The sequence below is a fragment of the Oryzias latipes genome, chromosome 2, assembly GCF_053564925.1.
Source record: "Oryzias latipes strain Hd-rR chromosome 2, Olatipes_Hd-rR_3.1".
NCBI classification, from domain to species: Eukaryota; Metazoa; Chordata; class Actinopteri; order Beloniformes; family Adrianichthyidae; genus Oryzias; species Oryzias latipes.
Window position 1 is genome coordinate 11,857,960 of NC_136238.1, and position 23,464 is coordinate 11,881,423.

The 23,464-nt window shown below is 40.2% G+C and overlaps 2 protein-coding genes across 5 annotated transcripts in view; both read right to left on the reverse strand.

The window, feature by feature from the left end:
* nbeal1 (neurobeachin-like 1) overlaps positions 1-10,780 on the reverse strand; it is a 54,413-nt gene extending 43,633 nt beyond the window's left edge. For 2 of the 3 annotated variants that reach the window (XM_023963363.2, XM_023963358.2), the window contains exons 1-2: positions 10,515-10,694; positions 9,913-10,242 (exon numbers count right to left, since the gene is read on the reverse strand). In XM_023963363.2, coding sequence (XP_023819131.1) covers positions 9,913-9,963 — 51 coding nt within the window. In that variant the 5' untranslated portion in view covers positions 9,964-10,242; positions 10,515-10,694. Of the gene's footprint in view, positions 1-9,912; positions 10,243-10,514 lie in introns of all 3 variants that reach the window. The other variant, XM_078932225.1, reaches the window with a different exon arrangement.
* Positions 10,781-13,777: 2,997 nt separating this feature from the next.
* stradb (STE20 related adaptor beta) lies at positions 13,778-23,400 on the reverse strand. Of its 2 annotated transcripts, XM_023963550.2 has the most exons (12): positions 23,236-23,400; positions 22,919-23,151; positions 20,384-20,464; positions 19,037-19,139; positions 18,591-18,712; positions 18,400-18,508; positions 18,194-18,317; positions 17,940-18,111; positions 17,716-17,820; positions 16,466-16,722; positions 16,338-16,380; positions 13,778-15,226 (listed from the first exon to the last, which is right to left on the reverse strand). In XM_023963550.2, exons 2-12 carry the CDS (start codon positions 23,057-23,059, stop codon positions 15,065-15,067), a joined length of 1,419 nt encoding a protein of 472 aa, XP_023819318.1. In that variant the 5' UTR covers positions 23,060-23,151; positions 23,236-23,400; the 3' UTR covers positions 13,778-15,064. The 2 variants fall into 2 exon arrangements, with proteins under 2 accessions (XP_023819318.1, XP_078788639.1); XM_078932513.1 differs by lacking the exon at positions 23,236-23,400 and having other exon boundaries at positions 22,919-23,163.
* Positions 23,401-23,464: the final 64 nt, after the last annotated feature.

Here is a 23,464-nt window from a genome sequence, read left to right on the forward strand (position 1 = left end):
AATGTGGAGGAGCGCCTGAGAGGTTGATGACAGAATAGAGAAAGTGAACAGGGAGCCTGAGTGGATCTGGACGGAGTGAAGTCATGGAGTTGGCGTCTTTATGTGTAGCTGAGGCGGAAACTGGTGACGGCTACACGTGGAGGATTTACTCCTCTAAAAAAACCCATTCCTACTCTGCTTCTGCTAACAGTAAAAACCACTGAAAGCACAGGAAGACAGTTATAATTAGCTACTGTCAAATCATTGTCCCGATTCGCATGTGAAGGTTCCTCATCTGAGGCAGCGGCTCCGCTCTGGAGCGTCTGGCCGGGCTCCGTCAGTGTGAAAGAATGTCCTGGTTTCGGCGGCAGCCTGGGAGCACAGATGCCCATTGAGAGTTCCGCCTGCGGGGCAGACGGGTCGGGGCACACCCTGCTCCGCGTGGCTGTTTAATCACAAGCTGGACTTCCAAGGCAGCAACCTAAATTCAATAACCTTTATTCCATTGTATGTAACTAAGTCCTCTGTGAAGGCGGGTGGGGTGGGGTATCCTGAGCCTCTCCCAAGTATCATTAACAAAATCTCATTAGGATGTTTGCCCGACTGCTACATCAGATTTGTAATGATCTGTTTCAGCTGGGAAAAAATGGCTGCAGGACAGATTGATGCTCTTCCTTCTTGATATTGATATCTCCATTGACCCCCTGAGCTGTGGGCCTTAAAGATCAGCGTCCACTTCTATCAGGCTAATATGTGAGCATTTCTGTGATGAAGAACCCTGACTGACAATCCCAAAAGTACATTTGAATGCAGGGAACATTCATAACTTGCTTTCTACAGATAAACACATTCAAGAATACCTATCAGGTGCAGCAAAGTGAAAAGACAACAAAGGAACTCAGTAAATGCTGAAATAATGATTTCCAGACTCCAAATCAAACATCCTCTTTGATTGGACAATTCTTCTAGTTTATACTAAAGTTTTTCTTTTGTTTTCCTTTCTTTTGATCGATTTTAAAAGCGTTCCCAGTGGACTTTTAATTATGATTATGACATTTCTAACCAAATATCTGTGTCATTTTCTATGAGGTAGTTTCTGCAGAGTGGCAGCAGCTTATTAGGAATTTGCCTCTATATTGTTAACGAGACGGCTGGGATGGAGCAACACCGCCCCCCTTCCCTTGCCTGTTGCAGAGCTGAGCAGGAAGCTCGTGGTCAGCCTGTCTGCTCCTGATTCAAATGATTTGAGTGTTTAATGAAAAGATATGGTCAGAAATGCAACTTTCAGCTGAATTTTCTTTACAGATGTCCTCCATCATCAGAAAAATGCTAAAAGAACACGTTAAAAACAGCAAAAACACCTGATGTATTAGAGTGAATCTTTACGGAATAAGGATATTCCTTTTTTGGCTTCGATGCAATTTTTTTTTTTAATCTGCTGATAATTTTACTTTTCTGCTGCCTTTTAATCATCTTTTCACTGCTTTTTGAAACATGAAAAACTCCATTGAAGTTTTTCAAAATACATTAAGAAAACCTGCTTCAAATTTTCTGAAATTAAAATAGATGTGGATAGAAAAACTGCCTGCATTTCAAGTTAAAAAGTATTCATTAATCAATAATACAGGCTTGTGTCAGGATACATAAAAAGTCTCTCTGCTTTGCTGTGGCGACCTCTGACAGGATGTGCTGAAAGGTGAACAACATTCTAGACCGGAGGTCTCCAACCTTTTCAGGCCCAGACCAGTTGAAGGTCAGACAATATTTTACCTATGAGGCTTTTTTGAAGCTTCCAGTTCCCTTAACTTTAAAGTGTAGAGTTTATTTCCGCGCTCTGTCAAATGTCTGCAGCTGCTTTAAACTTTTTTTCCATAGAGGAACCTTTAAGGTGGGATATAGATATTCTCTTAACCCAGAAGTGTCAAAGTGGAAGCTAAAAGATTCAGCCTTGTCCAACTTTTTAGGTCTGTTGGATAAATACAAAACAAAAAAGACTGTCACAAAAACGGGTGTTTTCTCAATACTGTATTATAATAAATGGGAATCCACCATTTGAGCAACTTTATTAGCAGCATTCTGGTAAAATACCTTCGCTAGCTTGGAGTTTAGCATCAAGAATGACTTGCATTTGTTGGCGAGAATCCAGTAGTTTTCCAAAATAAAACCTTCTTCAGAATTGAATTTTAATTTAAATTGGGGGGGAAATAATATACCGGTACCGGTTTGGTGAGATTATGCAGCCCAAAACAAAAAAAAAGGACATTAATACAAGGATTTTGGAATAAATTTAAACTGTTGTTTTTTTAATCACAAAGAAAAAAACAACACAATAGGAAGTCTTTCCCCCAAAAAATGTAACAACCCACTATTACACTTGTCAGCTGCTGCATAATTAACCCGTGCAGAAGTTAGCACAGACTGACTTTCCGTCTCATTAATTGCTTCATGCAAAAACAGGAGTCTTCTTTTTGCACAACTGTTCTTTTTCTCTGAGATTTTAGACGCAATCCGTCTTTGTTCGTTCCTGCATTAAACCCGTTGTGGTCCTAACAGAGCAGCACATTTAAAGCAGCAAAAGAAGGCAAGTTGCAGATACAATCCGATTAGCGAGGGAAACAATAACATCTATTGTTTGCAAGCACAACATTAAACCTCGGCTTCTCTTTGGCCTTTCTCTAAACGCGTCTGGAGAAAAAACGTCACCGTTTCACCGCAGTGTGACGGTTGTACATTAAAAGCAAATTTCCCAAAGCCTTCCATTAGAAAAAAAAATATAACCCATCATTTAGCAACAGCAATTTACTAAATGGCGTCTTAGCGTGTGGTCGATACTGGGTCTGTGCAACAATAAACAGGGTTTGGAAATCAAAACAAGCCGGGAGCAGCGTCTAACATTCCTGATGTGCTGTAGACAAACAGGGTTTTTATGGAAGTTCTTTATGCATCAGGTTGTGGCGAGCGCACACGTGACTAAGGCGCTGTTTCAGAGAAAACCTCTAAGTTTCACAAATATGACAGAGCATTACCAGAAAAGGAAAAAGTGCACTTTTGGGGGAACCTTTGCGGTGGAATTGATGCGTTTGCAGCTGCTGTATGAAACATTACATGCTTCAATCTTCCAGACAGGCGTGGCTGCCAGCAGGTCGCCTGTGTGTGGACGGGTGACCTGATGTGGTGGCAGCGGTTGCAGCGCCCCCCCCCCCCAACCGCAAGGTTTTTGAGGGTTTCCTCCCTGCTGATTGAAACCACTCCTTTTTGCCACCGCTCCATTAAATCGGTGCCAACTCCTCTGGCCATGATGTCACTTCAAGGGTTATTTATAGAAGCTGGTGGGAGGGGCTCAAAACCACATTGGGCTTGTCTGTTGGGCTATTTTGGTGACATCAGTGTTTCAGAGATATTTAGAGGACAGAGGGGAAAAAAAAAGATTATGGAAAAGAAGGTGACGTCTGAAGAAGAAACTTCATCTTCGCGTCGAGTTAAAGAGGAAAACGCAGCAAAATAAGCATCTATTCAGCTGTTTGAGGAGTTTAACTTCCTCGCCTGTACTTCCTGCTCAATCCACTCCTCCTTTCTGCCATTTGTGCAGGGGTTTATGCTAATTACTGCAGTCCTCTCCGCTCCAAGAAATACTCTGAGGGGGGGGACTTCAAAGGGAAAAATTCCAGCTTTTCTGACAGCTTAGAATGAGAGGAATTCTCCCCTGGAATTCGGATTTAACTCGAAAGCCACTGACAAGTGCGGCGAACCTCCTGCGTGCTCGGGCCTGATCCCTGCGGTCAAAAGATTAGAAAAAGGCTTTCAGAGCCTCACGGGCCTGAGTCAGAGGTGTTCTTCTGATTTTGTGGTGTTGTAGTCGCTCCGAAACCATGTGCTAACCACAACACCAACCAATGACGGCAAAGAGCGTTGCATCCACAACATCCGGAGTATTTGGTTGGTTTTACAGACGTTTTGAGACGTAATAGAATTCAACCGCGTACATGGGCCCAGAAAAACTCTTATAACAAACGTTCACATGGGTCACACTTTCGGTCGGAATAAATCCTTCGCACATGCGAGTAGTGTTTGAAATACCGGAAGAGGAAATTAGTTCCGCTGTAAACAAACCAAGGTGCCACATACATAGATATCTGGCAGCTCCATAATATACTAGATGATCTTCTAAATGCGCTTTTATGAATGTTACGGTTATTATGAAGCGCCTGTTCGCTCATCATTTTAATTTTAATCTGTGTGGTCAGTGCTTTTTCTGTTGAAGAGCTGGAAGAAGCCAGAGCTAAGAGAGGCTAACACGGGCTAACAACATTTAGCCTTTGATGAACATAAAATCCATGCGGGAAAAGCTGCAATCTGCAGCTTGGCTGAACGTAAATATGTGGGAATAACATCAGCCTTTAGTTTGTCAGGACACGTGATTGTTTACACGGTTTCTCAGGACTGAGCAATATTTCTGCTTTAAGCTCACACACCGCCCCAAAGCCGCTGAGTGAGCTGGCGGTCCGAGCTCTGCCCGGACACACACTTTTACCGGGGGACCCGGTTCTCCTGAGTTCGGTAGCTCGTTCACCTAGAGCTGCGAGACGGATCGCAGTCCGAAGTCTCCCACACATAGCGCACACGTAACAAGCATCCACAATTCCCCTCACACACAAAGATATAAGTCTGGCTGCTCTACTCAGGGACACGGTCTCTCAGTCCACAGGTCCACTTGACGAATCAAGTGCAGGAGCGGACGACTTCTTTTCTATTTTGTTTGTTACTTTTTTTGTTAAAGCCACTTCCCTCAGTTTATACTGGACATTATTTTTTCATCGCGGATGAGTCATTAGTTGGGAAATAAAATAAAGTAATAAAGTAAAATAACGGAAAATACTTTTAGAATCAAGAAAAATGGTTTACTGCAAACATCATCAACTGCCAATTTAAGGGACATCACCCAACCCTAGTAAAAATGCTAAAATGCCAATTAAATCTAACCCTAAATAATATGAAGAAGTCAAAAAAAGTGAAAAAACTAAACTAAAGTAAAAGCCTGCCAAAATTACCAATAGAAGCTAAAATTAGCTAAAGAAAAACATGGACAAAAGCAAGCTGAAATTGTAAAAAAAAAATAATAATAATAATAATAAACAGGGCTCCAGACTAACTTTTTTCACTAGGTGCACTGTGGCCCCCAACTGAAAATTTTAGGGGCACAACCAGAAAATTTAGGGGCGCATACCGTAAATCAACATTCTAACCAAATCTACTAATTTCCACTGTATTACTAATAAATACTTTAATAATAGATGCAGAAATTACAATGTGCTGTTCCAAATTCAGTGTCACATTTTATTCTGCAATATTGAAGATGCAACAACAAGGTAAACTGACATCACAATCGCTGTCATAACAGTACAAACAGTAAACAAAATACCATACATTTAGAATGAAAAAATGTTTTTAGTAACAAAGTGATTACCGTAGTAACCTTTCGGTCATTTCACAGTTACAAACAATACTTAAATGTATGTAAACATTAGGGGATGGAAATTCATGTTGGCAACACCAAATAGGTGCAGCCAAGATGCACAATAAGCGTGTTTGAGATCACCCAAATGGACGTAACGCTGCGCAGATCACCTGGTGTGAGACATATATTTTTGTTTTTGCTCCAACATCACCTGTCAATCATCACAAAAATATCAGGAGAAAGGGGTGGGAGCAAGGCGCCAACCTACGCGAACACAGCTGGAAATTTTGTACTGAATTGACTGAAAGCTGCCCGACAGACTACAAAACAATGCATTATGGGACATGTGTCCTAATGGGTGGTTGTAGTTTAGTGATCAATTAAAATAATTAATATGCCAACTGATTAAAAATAGGCTACAGACATTACAAAAAATAAAATAAAATAATTATAAAAGATATAATATCACAAATCACAGATCATACTAAGGGGGAGGGGCATATTAAAACTAAATTGAATTTAAGGACAACAACTTCCTGTTTTCCTTAAGTATCGCTGCAGCTTCGCCTCCCCCCCCCCCCCCCCCCCCCCCCCCCGGCTTGGTCTCCCCAACAATCCAGGCGCGGCGCTGGTTCATCTTAAGCACGTCTCTATCGTTGCATTTTCCCCACGTGTTTTAAATGTGACTAAAACTAAATCGTGTTGTTGCTCGCGCATGTTTAATGTCAGAGCCCCGTTAGCTGTCACGCATGTAGGTGTGGGACATTTATGCTCCTCAGCTGACCATCTCCCGCGGGAGCGGTGTGCTGCATTGACAGCCGCGCATGAGAGCCGTGGTTTGCTTCGCGAGTTTGAGACCCCTGCTGTAGACTCTGGCACTGGTACACTAGCCGCAGGTCGGAAGAACGAATCAATAGTTCGCTTATTCATAGCTCAGACGCACATATCAGGTTGTGATGATTTTTATCTCCGTTTCCTTCCAACGCGCGCTCGATTATCTCTAGGCCCCGCCCCCTCCACGCATTTAGCCACTTACAGTGGCTTTCCCTATTCTTCTCACACGCAGTGGCCGCCTCACAGAGAGGCATCACGCGAGTGTGTGCTCGCGTTTCATGAGTATGTATGCGAGTTCGTGCGTTTGCGTGTGTGCGCTCGCGTCTCATGAGTATGTGTGCGAGTTTGTGTGTGTGTCTTTGCGTGCGTGTGCGCTCGCGTCTCATTGATTATTTCATTGATCATTGACGTGCCCCTTCCATGTTTAATGAAAAAAAAATACGGAGGGTGGGGGAGGCAAATTTACTGGTCGCACATGTGCGACTGGATGTAAAATTCAGTCGCACACTCTCAAATTTTGGTCGCAAAATGCGACCAAATGGTCGCAGTCTGGAGCCCTGATAAAGACCTAAATCTGCTTAGTTCAATGCTAAATGAGGTGAAAAAGTTAAAAAGAATGAAAGAACAAAAACAAAACCTTTGAAAGCTAAAATTACTACTAAAAGCTAAAGTTAGCCCAAATTGTTGGGAAAAATGAGCTAAAAAAGCTAAACAATAACTATTAAACCCGCTTAGATAAGCTACATGGTTTTAAACTTTAACACTTAGATGTAAAAGAAAAAAAACACAAAAAGTACGACATTTTTTAAAACATAGCTTGAAATAGGTAGAGTTAATTGCCAAAAAATAGATAGGAAAAAGTTTTAATGGATGAAACTGCCAAATTTTAGAGTTTTAGGCAATCATCTACCTAAAAGTGTAAATCAGAGATGGATGGAATTAATGATTTATCCAGCTAAAATTATTGCCAAACGTTTAAGCCCTTAAGACCAAAACAGCTGTAGGGATTTGCTTTAACCATGGATCAAGAACCGAGTAAATAATAAAAACCAAATCAATTTTTCCTAAACTTTAGCAGGGTGCAAAACCCAAAGGAGCAGAAATGTCTTTAAGGAACTCAAATCTGGTTAAAGGAGCTAAAAGGAATCCTGTTTGTATCTGCCAGACAGGACATACCGGTATATGAAACGTGTCTGTGAAGACTATCATCCATCCAGGCTGGATCCTGGATGGATAGTTTGGTTTCGAAACATTTTTGAAATGTTTTTAGTTTGGTTTTGCAAAGAATGGAAGAAGCAGAAAATCCAGAAAAACAAGTCACTATGACTCTGAATCCAGTTTAATCCAAATCATTTACATTTTAACGTCAAATTTAGTTCAATTTAAACAAAAAAAAAGAAAAGAATAAAGGCATTTAATTTAGTAAATTTGGCAAAAAAGACTGGAAAGGTGAATCAAAGTTCAGCTTCCTGTTTGTCGGTGTAACCATGTGGACACTTCTGAGCTGCAGTGATGCAGACTGGCAGCTCTGTCTACGTGCATCTGGTCGAGAAAACCAAACCGGCTCCTGAATTCCGTTTCTTTTTCTTTTAAAAGATACGTTAAAAGATATGAAAAATTTAAATTAATTTCAAAAAATGTTTAGAGACTAAGAAAAAAAAGAGTAAAACTGTTTATCTGATCTTTACTTATCACTTTTTTTTGTCTATATAAGTCATGAGGAGTAAAATGCTCTATGAAAGACATTCCTGTTGCCATTGCCATGGCAACAGGGATAAATCAAGAACACGATCCGCACTAAAATCCACATTCTCAGCACTGACGCAGACCCCTCAGCGGCTCGGACACCTCTTCCCGACCTCCTCGCCACAGCAGGTGTGGCTTCTGCAGGTCGGGTCGGCGGGCACGTCTGTGATGACAGAACGCCGGCCTCTTCCTCTTTTAGCAACGGGAAGAGTGAAGCCGTCAGGTGAGTGGAGGACAGACGCTCACAGCACAGGAAAAACCGGTTCCTGGCATTTGCTTGGTAAAAGTGAACAGCGCTCACATGACTGACCCTTTATGGGATGTATTGTTTCAGCTGTCAATCATTTAGCAGGTTTTATGTTTGAAAACGAAAGAAAAAAAGTGGTGCAAACGCTCATAAAATATTATATTCTTAGAAGATTTTCGCACCTCTTTTTTCTGTCAAAGATCATTCTCACCCCTTTCTGTTATGGTACGTCCCACTATCAGCTATATGACAAATAGCTGGACATGAACGGAGACAACAGGAGGCCGTGGAACAGTTGGGAGAGTCTCAGAGCCGAGCCTTTATACTCAAACATTCCTCATCTGATTTCGATCACGTGATTTTAAAGACCTCCTCACACACACATCATATCCTGGCAACCCTCACACACATCTATACTATGTAGTGCAGAGATGCCAAACAGCTCAGCTGCTGGGGCTGAGAAGCAGCCAAATGTATTTTCTGAAATGCTTCTGGCACCAACGTTTCTTTTTCTCCTGGAGGCGCTGATAAAGATTGACCTCATGGACCCTGGCTCAAAGCCAGAATGAAATGATCCTGCCCTGCAGTAAAAAAAAAAAACCTAGCTAGCTAGCAAACAAATGGGCGCATTTTCACAGCCGCCTGTGACAACTAGGCAGAACTGCCCAGGAATACAGCTGTCAGACAGCAAAATATAGTAGATACAATCAACGAAACCCAGCCAAACGTTAGAGTAACGGATTTGTTGGCATGCAGAAACGGTTGTGTTGTTGTTGGGGATTACTGTGGGGAAGAAAGTGAGCTGCTGCACGTGAGGAGCGGCTCAGGAGGGCCGCTTTGATTGGACACCGGGATGTGCACAGGCTTTGCTGCAGAGTGAATTAAACCTAGCCAGCAGCAGCGAGAACGGTGCCGTCTGTTTGAGAGCCAACTGTTAAGTTCTCCTGAAGAAGCAACTATTGATCTGATGATCAGTGTCCTTAAAGACCCACTCCGTTCATCGTTTGGGCTCATTTAAAAGCGTTCCCAGTGCTCTTTTAATTCTGATTATAATGTTTTTCAGCCATAGCTTCAGCAGAGCAGCAGTAGTTCATTAAAAATTTGCCTCGGAGTTGTGGGTGGGACCTTCCCGCCCCACTTCCCTCTCCATATTGCTGAGAGCTCTCTGTTTACATACACTCCCTCCAGCTTAAGTCAGTTTTTGGTCACTTTTAAACCAGATGCCACCTTGGACCTGGAAAATAAAAAGGTGTGCGTACGCTGCCTCGCCTGGCGTATTTTTGTCTTTTAAATAAAGAGATGCTCAAAAATTCAATTTAAGGCTAATTTTCTTAATAAATGTCTTCCATCCTCAGAAAAATGCCACCAAACCAAGTAAAAAATACGATTTTCATTGGAGCAGATGTTTAAATTGAAAGCTAATGCTATAGTAGTGACTTTTTTAAAAGTATTTCTCATTATCTTCTAGTGTTTTCTGCACAAGCAGTGTGAACATCCTGAGAGGTTTTGCATCAAATATGGCTGCAGGCAGGAGTTTGCACTATAAACATTCAAAGTAAAGAGGAAAAATACAAATAAACTCCTCCCCTCTGGCCAATAACCTGCTTGGTAACTGTGTGTTGACTGATCTCCAGATGCAGCAGCACCATACCTTGTTGACGTAAAGCATCCAGACTTCGTACAATCTCTCGTTGGATGCCATGGTGCCACAGTGGCACCAACCGGGGCAGGGGTCCAGCCGGGTCACTTCCCTGGCTGCTTCATGGCCTCCGATCACGAGCCGGGCTCTGTCCAACAAGCATTTGGGCTGTCCGGCTCTGACAAAAGTGTGGTACTCCCTTTAAAGGAAACCTGTGACAGGACAATTCCTCCAGGATTTAGTCCATGACGGAGGAGAAAGAAAAAAAACTGGGCAATTCCTGGGGAGCAGCAAGGCCTGCCCTTCCAAACTCAGATTTCCTTGAATGGATTTCCTGAAGTGCTAGAAGAGATAACAGATCATTACAATCACAATGAGAGAAAGATTTACACAGCTGCAAGTGCTAAAACACGTCAACAAAGGTTTCCTACAGTCATTTTTCAGCTGCTGGCTCCACATATACGCTTATATCACTGGTATGTCCTTTACGTACTTCCTTTTTTAACGTGATATTATTCTCTGTTCCTCTAAAAACACCGCCAGTCGGCCGACACGACACCTGGCCAAGCTAGCTAGCTGTCAAAAAAATGTAACGTATTTGAATTTTTTTATACCTTCTCTTATCTCCTCCTCTCCGTGAGACAAGCCGCCTTGTCCGACTCACTTTTTCCGTCTACGAGTACCGTACAAGCCCTAATGAAGGCGAAACATTCCACATAAACATCTAAAAATGTCGATAAACGCAAAGCCCACTTGCCTGTTTGAAGAAAAGAGCGACTGTCACCACCACCGTCTCCGGAGTTATTACTGTTACTATGGTAAGCTAGTGACAGCGAGGCACGCGCATGACCGGAAACTACTTTTCAAAGTAAACCTTCCCTCAGGCACAAACAACCTAAATGTTGGAAACTCGTTTAAATTACATATTTATTTGATAATTTCCTCTTTATAGTCAAATAGAAGAAAAAAACATTTTAGCAGATAAATAATAGATTACCATCAAAGTTATTTTTCTCTAAACATTTAGTTTATTTGTTTTCTTTAGGGATAGTTATACATATACCTAATGGCATGTTTATATAAAGTTGACACACAGTTAATTAAATGTAAAAAACAAAACAAAGAAAGAATATTTATTGAATTTCAACTAGTTGTTTTTCTCAAACTTTAACTCAGATTTTTTTAAATTTAATTTCATTGTTTTGTGTTTTATTGTACATTTAGGAGGTTTTTTTTTTACAGTATTTGTAAAGTAATTGTAATATTTGAACTTTTAAGTTCGACCTAGGTTTTCTTTTCTTTTTTGTGCTTTGTCTGGTATTTTATTTTATTGTCAATTTTGTAGAATTTTTTTTTTTAGTTTTCGCTCATTTGTTAAATAAAAACAAAAAAATGGGCTATTAATGAAACGTGTTTGGAAAAAAAAAACTTATTATGGTAAACCGGATATAACGAAGTTCGTGCATTCTCGCCTTACAACATATCTTATTCCTATTTTTTTTAACTTCTTAACTTAACACTCATGATTCATTAACGTTGTTTTACAAGTAAATATAGTATTTTAAACGTGTCACTGCGCCGCTGATGTTTATAAAAATGCTTGTAGTATTTGCGACACCTTTGTAGGCTTTACGTTGTCGATGTGGACCAGTATGGTTGCTAGGGAGATTTTTGAACGTCTGAAATCACAGCGCCCTCCTGCGATAAAAAAAAGGAAAGAAACTACTTATCCCTTTTGATAAAATAGGTCTAAAGTATTTTTCCCCAAATGCTTCTACTATTTTTCCCTTTGTTTTTTACAAAAACAAAACCTTCTTTAGTTTAATGGATGTTATGGATTAAAATGATAGTCTAAATGATCTTTACCATTGAAATCTAATTTATGAAGTTTATTTAAATAAGAATCCGCCTTGTTTGTCATTTTCACAAATATTGGACAAGAAAACAATATGTTATCCTTATTTTGAATCATTTGAAGAACTACTGTTCATAAATTGTTTGCAAAAAAAATGTTTATTTACATTTTTTTCTTACCGTGTAAAACACTGATGCTTACATATAGAGAGTGTACAGGTCTTTATATGAGAAATAACTAAATATAGGCTATTCAACACCTCACGTGTGTAATAATATGGTTTAGGCTCATTGCAAGGCAGATGTAGCTGCTGAAATTAGTGTTTCACCAACAACATTTTCAATAAAAAAATTTAAAAAACAACGCTCAACAGGATCCGTTAAAACTCACATACAGGTGTTGTGTTTATAACATATGTCTATATTTAAGGCTTATCACAGCTACAATAGTTGATATGTACTGCAAATCACAGCTGTCTCTATACCAAACACATAATCACAGTAACAAAGAGAATGCACTATCCTGCATGTGTCATTCCAGCAAGAAGGCATTGTTGGATAACAGAGGACAGCAGGGACACTTATGTATCACATATAATCAGAGCATGGAGGACAAATTATTTCTAACATCCTTACAACGTTAGAGTTAACATTATATTGTTCACACGGTTTCTCCAGCGTGGATTTGGCTCATGTGTACACTTAGTATATTAATGTGCAGAAGTCCTCAGCCAAGTTTATTGATTCCTTTTTCATTAAAATTAGGCTTTTACTTTATTTTTTCCACTTGTATTTTCACAAAAAGTCTTCAAAAAACCTGGAAAGCTAATGTTCAAGGTCACTTTACCAATCAAAGCAAAATGTGAAAAAATGCTTGAGACTTCAGCACATAATTGTAGTAGGTTTAGGGGATGTCATCTGGACTTGGTTTTAAAGTTAGAAGACGTTTCTAGCCAGAGAGAAAGGATGGTTTGAGCGAGGAGTGAAAGAAGCCATCTTTGTCAAGAAGAATAAACCTTCTCTTAATAAGAATGGTGGTCTCAGGTTTAGTCTTCCATCCATCTACGGCAGTGTTTTGAAACCTAAACAAACCAAACCAGTTCCACCTGGGTCGTTAACAGCTGAAAGAGATGACCAGTTTGGGGAGGGAGTCACTGGCTCCCCAACCCCCAGCTGAGGACAAAGGACTCTTAACGACCTGAAACCATGTAGGCTAAGTTGACAATACCATCCAGTTTCAGGTCTGACTCCTCCCCCATGAGCGCATATATACCAGCTCTTCGACCAGCTAATTCAGAATTGACAAAGCCTCTTGGATAAGAGGTGAAACGTCTTCAAACTTTAAAACCAAGTCCAGATGACATCCCCTAAACCTACTACAATGGAACCAACCTGGATGAATGAGTGTCTTCATAGACATGTTTCAGCACATAATGTTTACATTAAAAACAGTTTCTTTACGTCTTTTAAACTCTTCAAAATAAAATAGGTGTTCATATATGTTTTCCTTCCACTCTTAGTTTGAAGACCTTCATAAAATATTAACATATCTCAGTAATAGGTACCTAAGTTTTCAACTTCACAGTCTAAATACACAAGATATCAACCATGTTGTAATTTTACTTGAAGTTATTGCAACTTTATGGATCCTTTTAGACCAAGACAGAGTTCTAGCTCATCTACTTTGTAGCCTGGTGTACAAAAAGCCACAGCAGGTCCAACTAAAAACCCCAAAAAACCGCTCCACTTGCTGGATTTCCTGCTAAATATTTTCTTCCATGTCAAAACTAACCAGTTTAGAGAACCTATGGCCACTGCTAACTTTTGTTAGTGGCACTCACAACGCCATATGAGCACTACAGCACTTTGGCTAATAAAGCTACTTAATAAAGCTACTCAGTACATTTATGTTTTTTTTGACGGGAAAAAAATTAGGACTTGATCCTCAAAAAAAATTATGAATAGTGGAGATCTGCTAAAACAACTAACATGACATTTGAAGCTAAAGTTGTTGCTGCTACAGTTTTATTAGCTATAAACTCAGGATTCAATTCAAACGAAACAGCATTAGTTTTAGATACAAGTATCTAAATACCTAAGAGTGCAGCTTATTCAACAATTACACCCAAGGGTTCCACAAACACCTTTGGTTACGTACATCACGTGAATGCTAGCAGTTTAGGTATAATTGATATGCAGTTTCAAACTTCACAAAAAATTCAAACTTTTGAATTCCATCATTGAGGTAAATTGGGGAAAAACACTTGATGGGTGGTAACGTTTTGCTAAAAGCAGCCAATGATAACAAGCTACGTTCACGCCAGGCTCGGAAACCCGCGTCTATGTAAATGCAGTGTTCAGTGTTCAAAACTCTTGCATTTACCCGCCCCTACGCATGTTTTTGAGTCAGTTTTTTAGGTTATATGTACAAAACACGCGTTCAAAGTTAAACCAGTTGAACTTTGACCAATCAGGGACTCGGATTTGGTAGTGACAAATGGAAGTACCGTAAGTGGTAACCGTTTAAAAATGTATCACGAAGGAGAAGCACCAAGCCTCTTCCAACTGTGAGTACATGCGCTAGCATCGGGTAGCGACATTCTAGTGTGAACGGCGTATGTTAAAGTGGCGTTCAAGAAGGCCCCTTTAGCGGGTTCTTAAACGCACATCACAAACCCGGCATATACGTAGCATTAGTCTGACCGGGAACTTCAAACTTCGACCCTAACTTGCAGAATGCCGATTATTACGTAACGTAGTGGAGGAACACGTTTTTTCTTAGCAGGACTCAATTAGCATTAGTATAGTTATTTATATAAATATCCATGCTGAAAATAGATGGGAGTCTCTGACACAAATTCAACAAGAAATCTTAAATTAAGCTTTTGAATGATTAGTTTTTGTGTGGGTTCTGCAAGTTTTAGACTCCTGCATTTCGAAATGTAGTTAAAAAGTGTTTAAAAACGGACGTTTCCTTTGAGTTATGGCTGCTTTTTTTGTGAGAGGAAGAACACGTTTATTAGTCACTAGATATTACTTAGATTCTTACTGGTATGTCTGATCAGAGCAGCTTCTTTGATCCAGGACTTTCACAGTGGCTTCCATCAGTCAATTTCTCCCAAAACATCAGAAAAACTTATAAAAAGTAAATGTATGTATATATATATAAATCTGTAAAATCTCAAAAGGCTCAGTTTATCAATAACATAAAACTAAAAGATAAAAGCACAGTAGAATTTGGCCTTGTTGCTTTTCTTTGATTGTCTTTAGTTTGGATTGCTAATCGACGGGACCACGGGGGGAAAAGGGATTAGGAGAAGTCCCATACGCCCTCTGCAGTGTCGCAGGCGGCTGACGGTGGGACGTGACAGGACAGGGAGGGTGGACTAGACGCTGGTGAGTCTTCAGGGCTTGTAAGGGGGACCGCTGGGTATATGAGACTGAGGAAGGACTCTCTGGTGTGTTTCTTCACCTGTAAAAAAAAGCAGACAAACACCTGGTAAATGGTAAAAATACCTGGTGAAAACATGGTAAATGGGGCAAACTGTTCCATTCACCCACACACATTCACACACTGCTTAACACTACCCATAACCACCACAACCCTTCAAAAAAGTCTTATCATTAAGTCCCCATCCATAAAACTTTCTGTCCAACACGTTTAGATCAGTGGCTGAGCAATATTTTCAAGATGTATCAGATAATTTCTTGTGATACGATATAAATGGTTTTAGTCACATGCATCTATACGGATGCATCTGGTTTTTGGGTTGTCTTGGCCCGTGGAGGGTCGTAGAAGGACGCTGGTGTGTCTTGGCTTGGAGCTTGCACGACCACTTCAGGGGACATCGGTGAAAATGGAAGGTACAATTCACCTTGCGTGTGGTAAGTGCATCGTGAAGAATTCGTAAGGCTAATTTAAGTTACATGCACGTATGGGTGATCCTGTAGTACGATGGCCCCTTTATGACCCCGGGCGAATGCTGCATGCACAGGGTGTGCACAGGATACACAAGTGCCCATAAGAAGCTGTAGGATGCTCAGACAAACTGCACTCAGATTGTCCAATTTCCTAATTTTTAACAGTCAGGCTGCACACAAGTAGCCTGGATCTATCATGTCAACAGTACTCATGGGTCCTTTACGCAGTTCGCAGGATCTGTACAACATGCCTGCGTCTCACCTATTTCACCCTTACTTGTTGTATAAATGTTTGCTATGACCTGTCATCTATTCATGGAAAAAGTGTGTATGAACATATTTGCTCAGTGGGTTCCAGGGCACTCCAAGTGGTCTACGACCTTGCTTTTTCATGTGGGCCATGCGTGCCCCATACAGTATATGTATGCCCAATTTCGTCAGCAGATAGTCGTAGCTAGCTGTAGGGGCAGTTGTGACTAAGACTTGACTAAGAATTGACTCTAGATCTTTTTGCTAACTTCTTGACTAATACACACCTCGCTGGACCAGTCAAAGAAGGCGTATCACAGTCCTAAAATGGAAATCCCTGTTGCTGGTGCCACACCACGCCTCCAGTAACATCATTTGAAAAGCGGACTAACACTTTCAACATTCTAACTTACCTGCTTGAAGAAGGCGTGGCTCAATAGTTCAAATGCAGATGGTCTATCAGAAAACAAGGATAGCACAAAGAATTGAGCGTTAAATTGTACAAAATCATCTGCTTAGGGTCAAATACACCTGCAATGACCTGCGCTCAGGCTGCTGCTGGAGGCACAGTTGGACCAGGTTGTGCAGGGTGGCTGAGTGGTTCTTGGGTCCCGGACTCTGAGGTCTGTCTGCAGGAGGAGCGGTGGCACTGTGGGAGAGACTCCCTGTGGCCACACTCTCGCCGATGCCAGAGTCTACCCCAGACCGCAAAACTTTCATTCCCCCAAACTCTCCCAGCGGGAAAGGAGCCGCATCCAGGAGGCAACAGTGGGAGCCGCGAAGCTTCTGAAGCAGCATCTATACAGAAAGGGTTCAAATACTTAAGTAAATATTCACGCCTGTCTTTCACACCTAAGGATATCTATTACAAGGCATGTAAGTAATGAGAAACATCAGGATGAGAACTGAGGAGTTTGGCTTTTGCACACCTATAATAATCTGTTGATCAAATAGCCTCAAATTTTCCTGCAGCACATGCAAGCTTCCAACCTTAGCTACGGCTGATCCACTGAATCGGGTATGTTCCACCTCTAACACAACAGAACAATGGGGAGGTTCAGAAAAAAAACAGAATTGTGGCGCTCCAGGTTGGTATTATTGCCTTCTGAGCACCAGAATACTTCTGGATTAAAAAAAAGGGGGTACTGCTGGATTAAAGAAGCAGCTGCAACGCAAACCCATATGGTTAACCTTCCACCACCGTGCTTTACAGTTGCCTTCAGCACCGTGAGCTTATTGTTGCAAGGAAACAATCCTAAAATACTCAATTATTTTGATATTTCTTACAAATACATTTATTTAAATATTACTTTTAAATTCGAATTGAAAATTATTTTGGTATTACACACATTTTCAAGAACTCAAAATGGGTAAACTTATAACATTTCTTAATAAAAACTCAAAGAATTTTTTTTTGCCTGAAAAAAATACAAGAATAACCATAAAAAATGCCCTTTGAATAAGATCGTATTTGTGACGTAGGAAATACATTAAAAGGGGACACAAGCTCCTTCCTCAGCTCCATTCCAATGCATCCACTAGTAAATGACTAGATCCGTGTACGTCTTTGTTTTCTCTCATCTGAGCTGGAATCTGGCTCAAAACTGTACGGCTGGATGGCTTTGATAGTGCTCACTGTTTTGGTTGCATCAGTAATGTTAAGTTGGGGGTGAGGGGGCTGTAAGCTAGCGGGAGAGAGTGTAAGCAGAGCGCTCTCAGCTCTTACAAGTAGGTAAGGAGCTACTTTTAAAACATTTTATTTTTATTTTTAAATGATTGTGAAGAAATTACCAGAGTGGGTGGCATGTCCTGGAAAGGCACCCGTCCGCTGAACAGCTCACAAGCTACAATCCCCAGACTGTAGATGTCCGACTTCACTCCATAACCGTGCAGGTCCTGGGGAGGCCAAGACCAATAAATACAACTAGGATGATGCTGAAATCAAACTGGAAAGCCTAGACAAAAGTAGTTTGTGGTCTTAGGAACAGAATGTTCAAAGCTTTGCTCCTCCTTACCTGCCGCAGCAGTTCAGGGCTGAGCCATGGCAGCAGCGCCGGGCTGTGGTGCGGCATGTCGAAGACGGCCTTCATCCTCTTTCCGTCTCGCATCATGCTGTAAACACTGTAGAGTCCCGAGAGGTAGACACGCCCCTCCCCTGACAGCATGATATGACTGGCCTTCACTCCCCTGACAATAAACGGAAAAAGACAATAACTGTCAAACATCTTGAAGCTGCGTTTCAAAACCACATGTCCTGATTTCCAGCCACCGGTGAACGTAGCCCATCCGATGTAGGTATTCCAAGGCTTTCAGTACTCCGTGCAGCAGATAAGCTATCAGGGATTCACTCATTCCATCTGGGAAATGTGCTCGCAGTAAAGTGTCCGCCGATCCTGCAAGCAAAGAGATGGTTTTGAATTGCAAAACAGTAGCAGGAAGGACTCTAAAGATGTCTTTAGTTTTTGTTTGGTTAACCATAGTCCATGAGGGGTGTCAAGACCCACAGCTGGCAGCAGGAGCTAAAGACCAGGCGAGAGGTCAGCAGGTTCGGGTGACGGAGGAGCCGGGACAGCAGAACTTCATTCTGAGGTTTAACACGCACACAAATAAAATTCTGGCAAATAAAACAAAAACATTTTTTAAAGTGTTGAAGTAATGCATCTCACCATGAGCTGCAGCAGCTCCTCTTCAGTGCACTCGTCCATGTTGGTCTGCCTGAGTGCCACTAACTGCCCAGTTGGAATGTGACGCGCCATTTTCACCTGGCTCAGATTATTGAAGCCCGTCCCTGTTAGAAAAAAAAGTAGTATTAAAGAAAACCTGCTTCAATTCTCTTCAATTTGGAATAAGAGAGTCCTAACTGTCAGATATAGACACTAAAGAAGACACATTACATTAAAGTGGGGAAATAATCAGTCCAGTCGATAAAGGTATAAATACAATGCAATTAAATTAAATTCCACAAATAAGCTGTATGGCAAGCAAAATAAAAAAATTAAAAAAACAATTTACACATGAAAAATAAAAAATGTTGAGGAATTTAAACATAGTAAGGTGAAGCCTACCTTATGAAAGCCGTTCTTATATAAAATAAACGGCAGTGTGTTCTTACCCAGCTCAGACAACAGCTGGTAGTGGGCAGGCTCTGCAGACAGCCCTGTGATGTCATGACCCCCCACAGGTCCTTGCAAAGTGAATTTGGAGCCGTCACAGCTCTGCAGTAACATGCACACACACCACAGGGTAAACAAATAAAATAAAAGTTTGTTTAGTTAGCAACACAAAAAGGATATCTTGGCATGTATAAGCCTTTGTAGGTCCCTCTTCTAAAAACTCAGCAAAAACAGCTATAGTAAAAACATTTATCCAAATACGAGCCTGTTAATATTTGCAAAATTGTAATATTACAGGTAAAACATTATTCAAAAGTTTCAGATTTTTGTTCTATTTTGAATGCTCAAAATGTATCTTTAAAAAAGTATTATAATATTTAAACTAATACTTATACTAATAAGACTCCCAAAAATCATACACTTAGCTTTACTAAAATTTTTCGTGAAAACACTTGAATAGATTCAGCAAAATAATTCTAGTTTTTAAAAATTCTAAACAAACTACATAAAAGATATGTAAATTTTTAGAAAGAACAACATCATCTGCATAAGGTGTTAATACAGAATGCTAAATTTGCTGTATACATTCCTTTTGGGTGAAATTTGAGTATCCAGGTGAGGTCTTTTTATAAAGCACATAGTTATTCATAAATTGAAATCACTAAAGGAGAGCATTTGTGAGAAAAATAAGCTTCTACACTTCTCTGCATGCTTTCTAGAAGGTCTTAGCAGTAGAATTATAGTTCTACTCCTTCAGCTCTCAACAAAGCAGCTTTCAGTAATTTCTAGTAAATTGCAAAACTTAAAACCAAACGGTGTTCTGTTCAATATCCTTCTGGCGTGCTGTCAAATCCAGAAGGCAAAAGTTAAGTAAATAAATAGGTAAAAGTTGGATTTTACCTAGTTCTAAGGAGTCCAATTTTTGTTTATTGCAAACTGTGGATGGACTGAAGTTGGAAAAGTAATCAAAATTTTTTTAAAGATTTATCTGCAATCTTTTAGAAAGTATTTTTTTAACAAAACAAAAAATGTATGGCTGTACTTCCTTTGTGCTAAAGCTGCCAGCAGGAGGTGCTGTGAATGGGAATAAGGCAGAGGACTGGGGAAGAGGAGTGTGTCAGGATTTTTTCACAACTTGTGAATGTGAAGTATGCAGATTCTGGCAGATAAGGGATGGTAGTGTTAAATATATAATTATTGTTTGGGCATCAATAATAGTTATCAAACATAAAGTTTGTTTGATGGAACACATTTGCCATTTTACATACTTCTAGTGTCACAGATGATTGACAGTGATGCTGGGATGGGGGAGTATCAGGATAATGGCACTGACAGCATCTACTGACCAGGAACTGAAGGCTGCTGTCCTCATAGCGCTCCTCTATGTCCAAGGGCTGGACCTGAGCGTGGGAGACGCAGGAACAGTCCTGGTGAAGGAGGAAGGGGGAGGGCACATGTGAGTCTGAGGCAAGGAGGAACTGGAGAATGAGCATGCAGGGGAGGTTGAGGAGGGCAAGTAAGGGCACGTCCAGAAGGGAGTCCTTGGGGGCCTATAGCCACTCTGATACCTTTTTTTTTGTTTTGTTTTTTGTGTGTGTGCCAGTTTTATGGCTAACTGGACAGTGGAATAGTGGTTAGCGCTCTTGCCTCACAGCAAAATGCCCCGGTTCAAGTCCCGGCTGGGGGACCTGAAACAGAATCACCAAATGGGCAGCTTTCCGTGTGGAATATGCATGTTCTCCCCTCTTATCAGAATTAACCAAACTTTGCGGAAGCAACCATCCTTCGCTTCACGTCGGACGGTTCAGGCTTCCACGGCGTGCGTTAATTTCTGATAATTATTTATACTGCAGTTCAGTGATTTAAACATTTGATAAATTATGTAGTTGGTTTTGTATGTTCTAAGATTAAATTACTTTGCAATTTCTGTGATGGCACAAAACATGATGGACGCTCGCCTGAAAAATAAATCACAAATTTATCGTTATCGCAATTTCAGCTGTGCAATTTGCATTTCGCAAAAGATGGCGAAGATTGTAATAAACGGTTACCTTAAATGTGCTAAAACACTCTTATGGCAGCTTGAAGTATTTAACGAATCAGATAAATCCCTTTATGCTTTTGACCAATCAGATGGAGCCCTTCCAATTGGGTGGAGCCCTTTGATGTTGGATGTTTGCCTCCTTTGTAGACGAGGCTCATTTGGAGTTTAACTTAAGTTATTTTTACTCTTATTTAAATTAAACTGTTGTATTGAAATAGAAATTATGTTTTTGTTTGTTTTGCTATTTGTTTATGTACCGCAAGTTATATCGACATCGCAATGTTGATCACTAATATCGCAAGTTTTCCTCACGTCGTGCAGCCCTATTGGGGCGCCATTTTTGTTTAGTTATGCAGAATGTGAAGCCAAAGTTAAAGTCCCACTCCGATTATCTTTTGAGAGTTTTTGTGAGTGTTCCTAGTGGTCTTTTAGTTATGATTATGCCGTTTTTAGCCACAAAAAAAAAAACAACCTGTGTCTTAGTTTCTGTGAAATTTGCCCCTGAATTGTGGGCAAGACGTTTGGCGCTCAGCAATCCCGCCCCCTTTCCCTTCCCCGCTGCTGAGAGCTCTCTGTTTGCACACTGTCCCGCCAGCTTAGAGCCCGTCACGTCACCAACAAAACTAGTGAGCAATATTGGAGCCACATCCCAGCTCAGACGAGGAAAACAAAGACGTCCGTGGATCTAGTCGTCTAGAAAAGGATGCATCAGAATGGAGCGGAGCAGGAAACCTGTGGCTGCTCAGCGAATTTTCTACGTCACGAATACGATCTTTTTCAAAGATTTTTTCATTCACAATGATTTGATTTGTTTTCAAATGGTTTATTTCAAGCAATCAAATCAGAATAATGCCCAAAACAACACAATCAGCAGTTACACATTCATACAGAGACGTATTATTTTAGCTTAGAATAACTTAGACTTAACTTAACTTAGAATAATTAGACATTAAATATAAGATTGCTTGAAAGGGAGGGGAAGAAAGTGAATTTACAGATAGATAGACAGACAGACAGACAGACAGACAGACAGACAGACAGATAGATAGATAGATAGATAGATAGATGACTTTATTAATCCCACAATGGGGAAATTTCATTTATCTGTGGCAGCAAAAAACAACATTCAGAAATAATCTATATAACATCAAAAAAGGACATAAAAATGACATTCATATTAAGTTATTAAGAATATTAAATTAATAAAAATTAAAAATTATAATTACAATTATTATTGAAATTATTATCGAAAATGAGATTCATAATAAATAAATAAATAAATATTAAATACTACTAATAATAATAATAACAATAATAATAATAATCACAATAATAAAAATATAATCTCACCCCTGTTCTACCGTAACCATTTGATTACATGAGTTATCATTATCCGGTTCATAATTTCTATCAGACAGAATTAAGAATCTTTAAGTATCAGTATTTCACATGACATAGATGAATTACTTATTATTTAAAAGTAGACATAACAATTTTAGAAATCAACATAGCAAATGCAGATCAGTTATCTAAAACATATGCAGATCATATTCATTAGAAAAATCATAACTATGATTAAAAATAATACTTATCAGAAAAAAATAGACAAAACACTTTTTAGAAATCTTCATAGCATATATTCATCAAGTATCAAAAGTTAAAAATATGTGCAAATTATTTTTCACTAGGAAAAAAATCAGGAATCAAATTTTGGAGCAAGTGAAGTGATATAATTAGTGATCTGATTGGAATAAAAAAGGCAACAACAAAAGCTTTGAACATCTTTGTATAACCCATGATTGTTTTCTATTGATCAACGCCACTGTCACTTTCTTACCAAGAAAGACATGGAGTCCCTTTGGCGGCTTAAACACCAGGCGGTCGTCCGCTCACAGGACGCGGGACAGCGGGTTGGGGAGAGGCGGGCAGCGTCCATCGAGGCACCCGGCCTCGGCCACACGCACCACCGGGGCTGCATCGGCTGACCCCCCGCCGCTCAGCCGAGTTGTTGACGGGGACGGGGAGGGCAAAAAAAAAAAAAAAAAAAAAAAAAAAAGGGGGGGGTTATGGCTGCAAAACAGCAGAGTAGCCGATAAGACCTTTTGTTTTCACATTATTCGCAAGTACAAAGCAAAACAGCGCTACTTCACTTACCGTCCTTAACACAGCTCTTCAGCGCAAATAACTTGAATTCACATATAATATCGTTCTTTTAGTTCGTTGTCATAGGTTCTGTTTTTAAAAAAATATATACAAAAGATGTACGGAAGTTTCATAAACGACCTAATCTGAGATGGGTTTGATCTAAGATGTTCTCCCAGGATAGAGGACTTTTAATTTGACACATATAACTGTCGCCTGATAAAGAAGTCATGTATGGCAA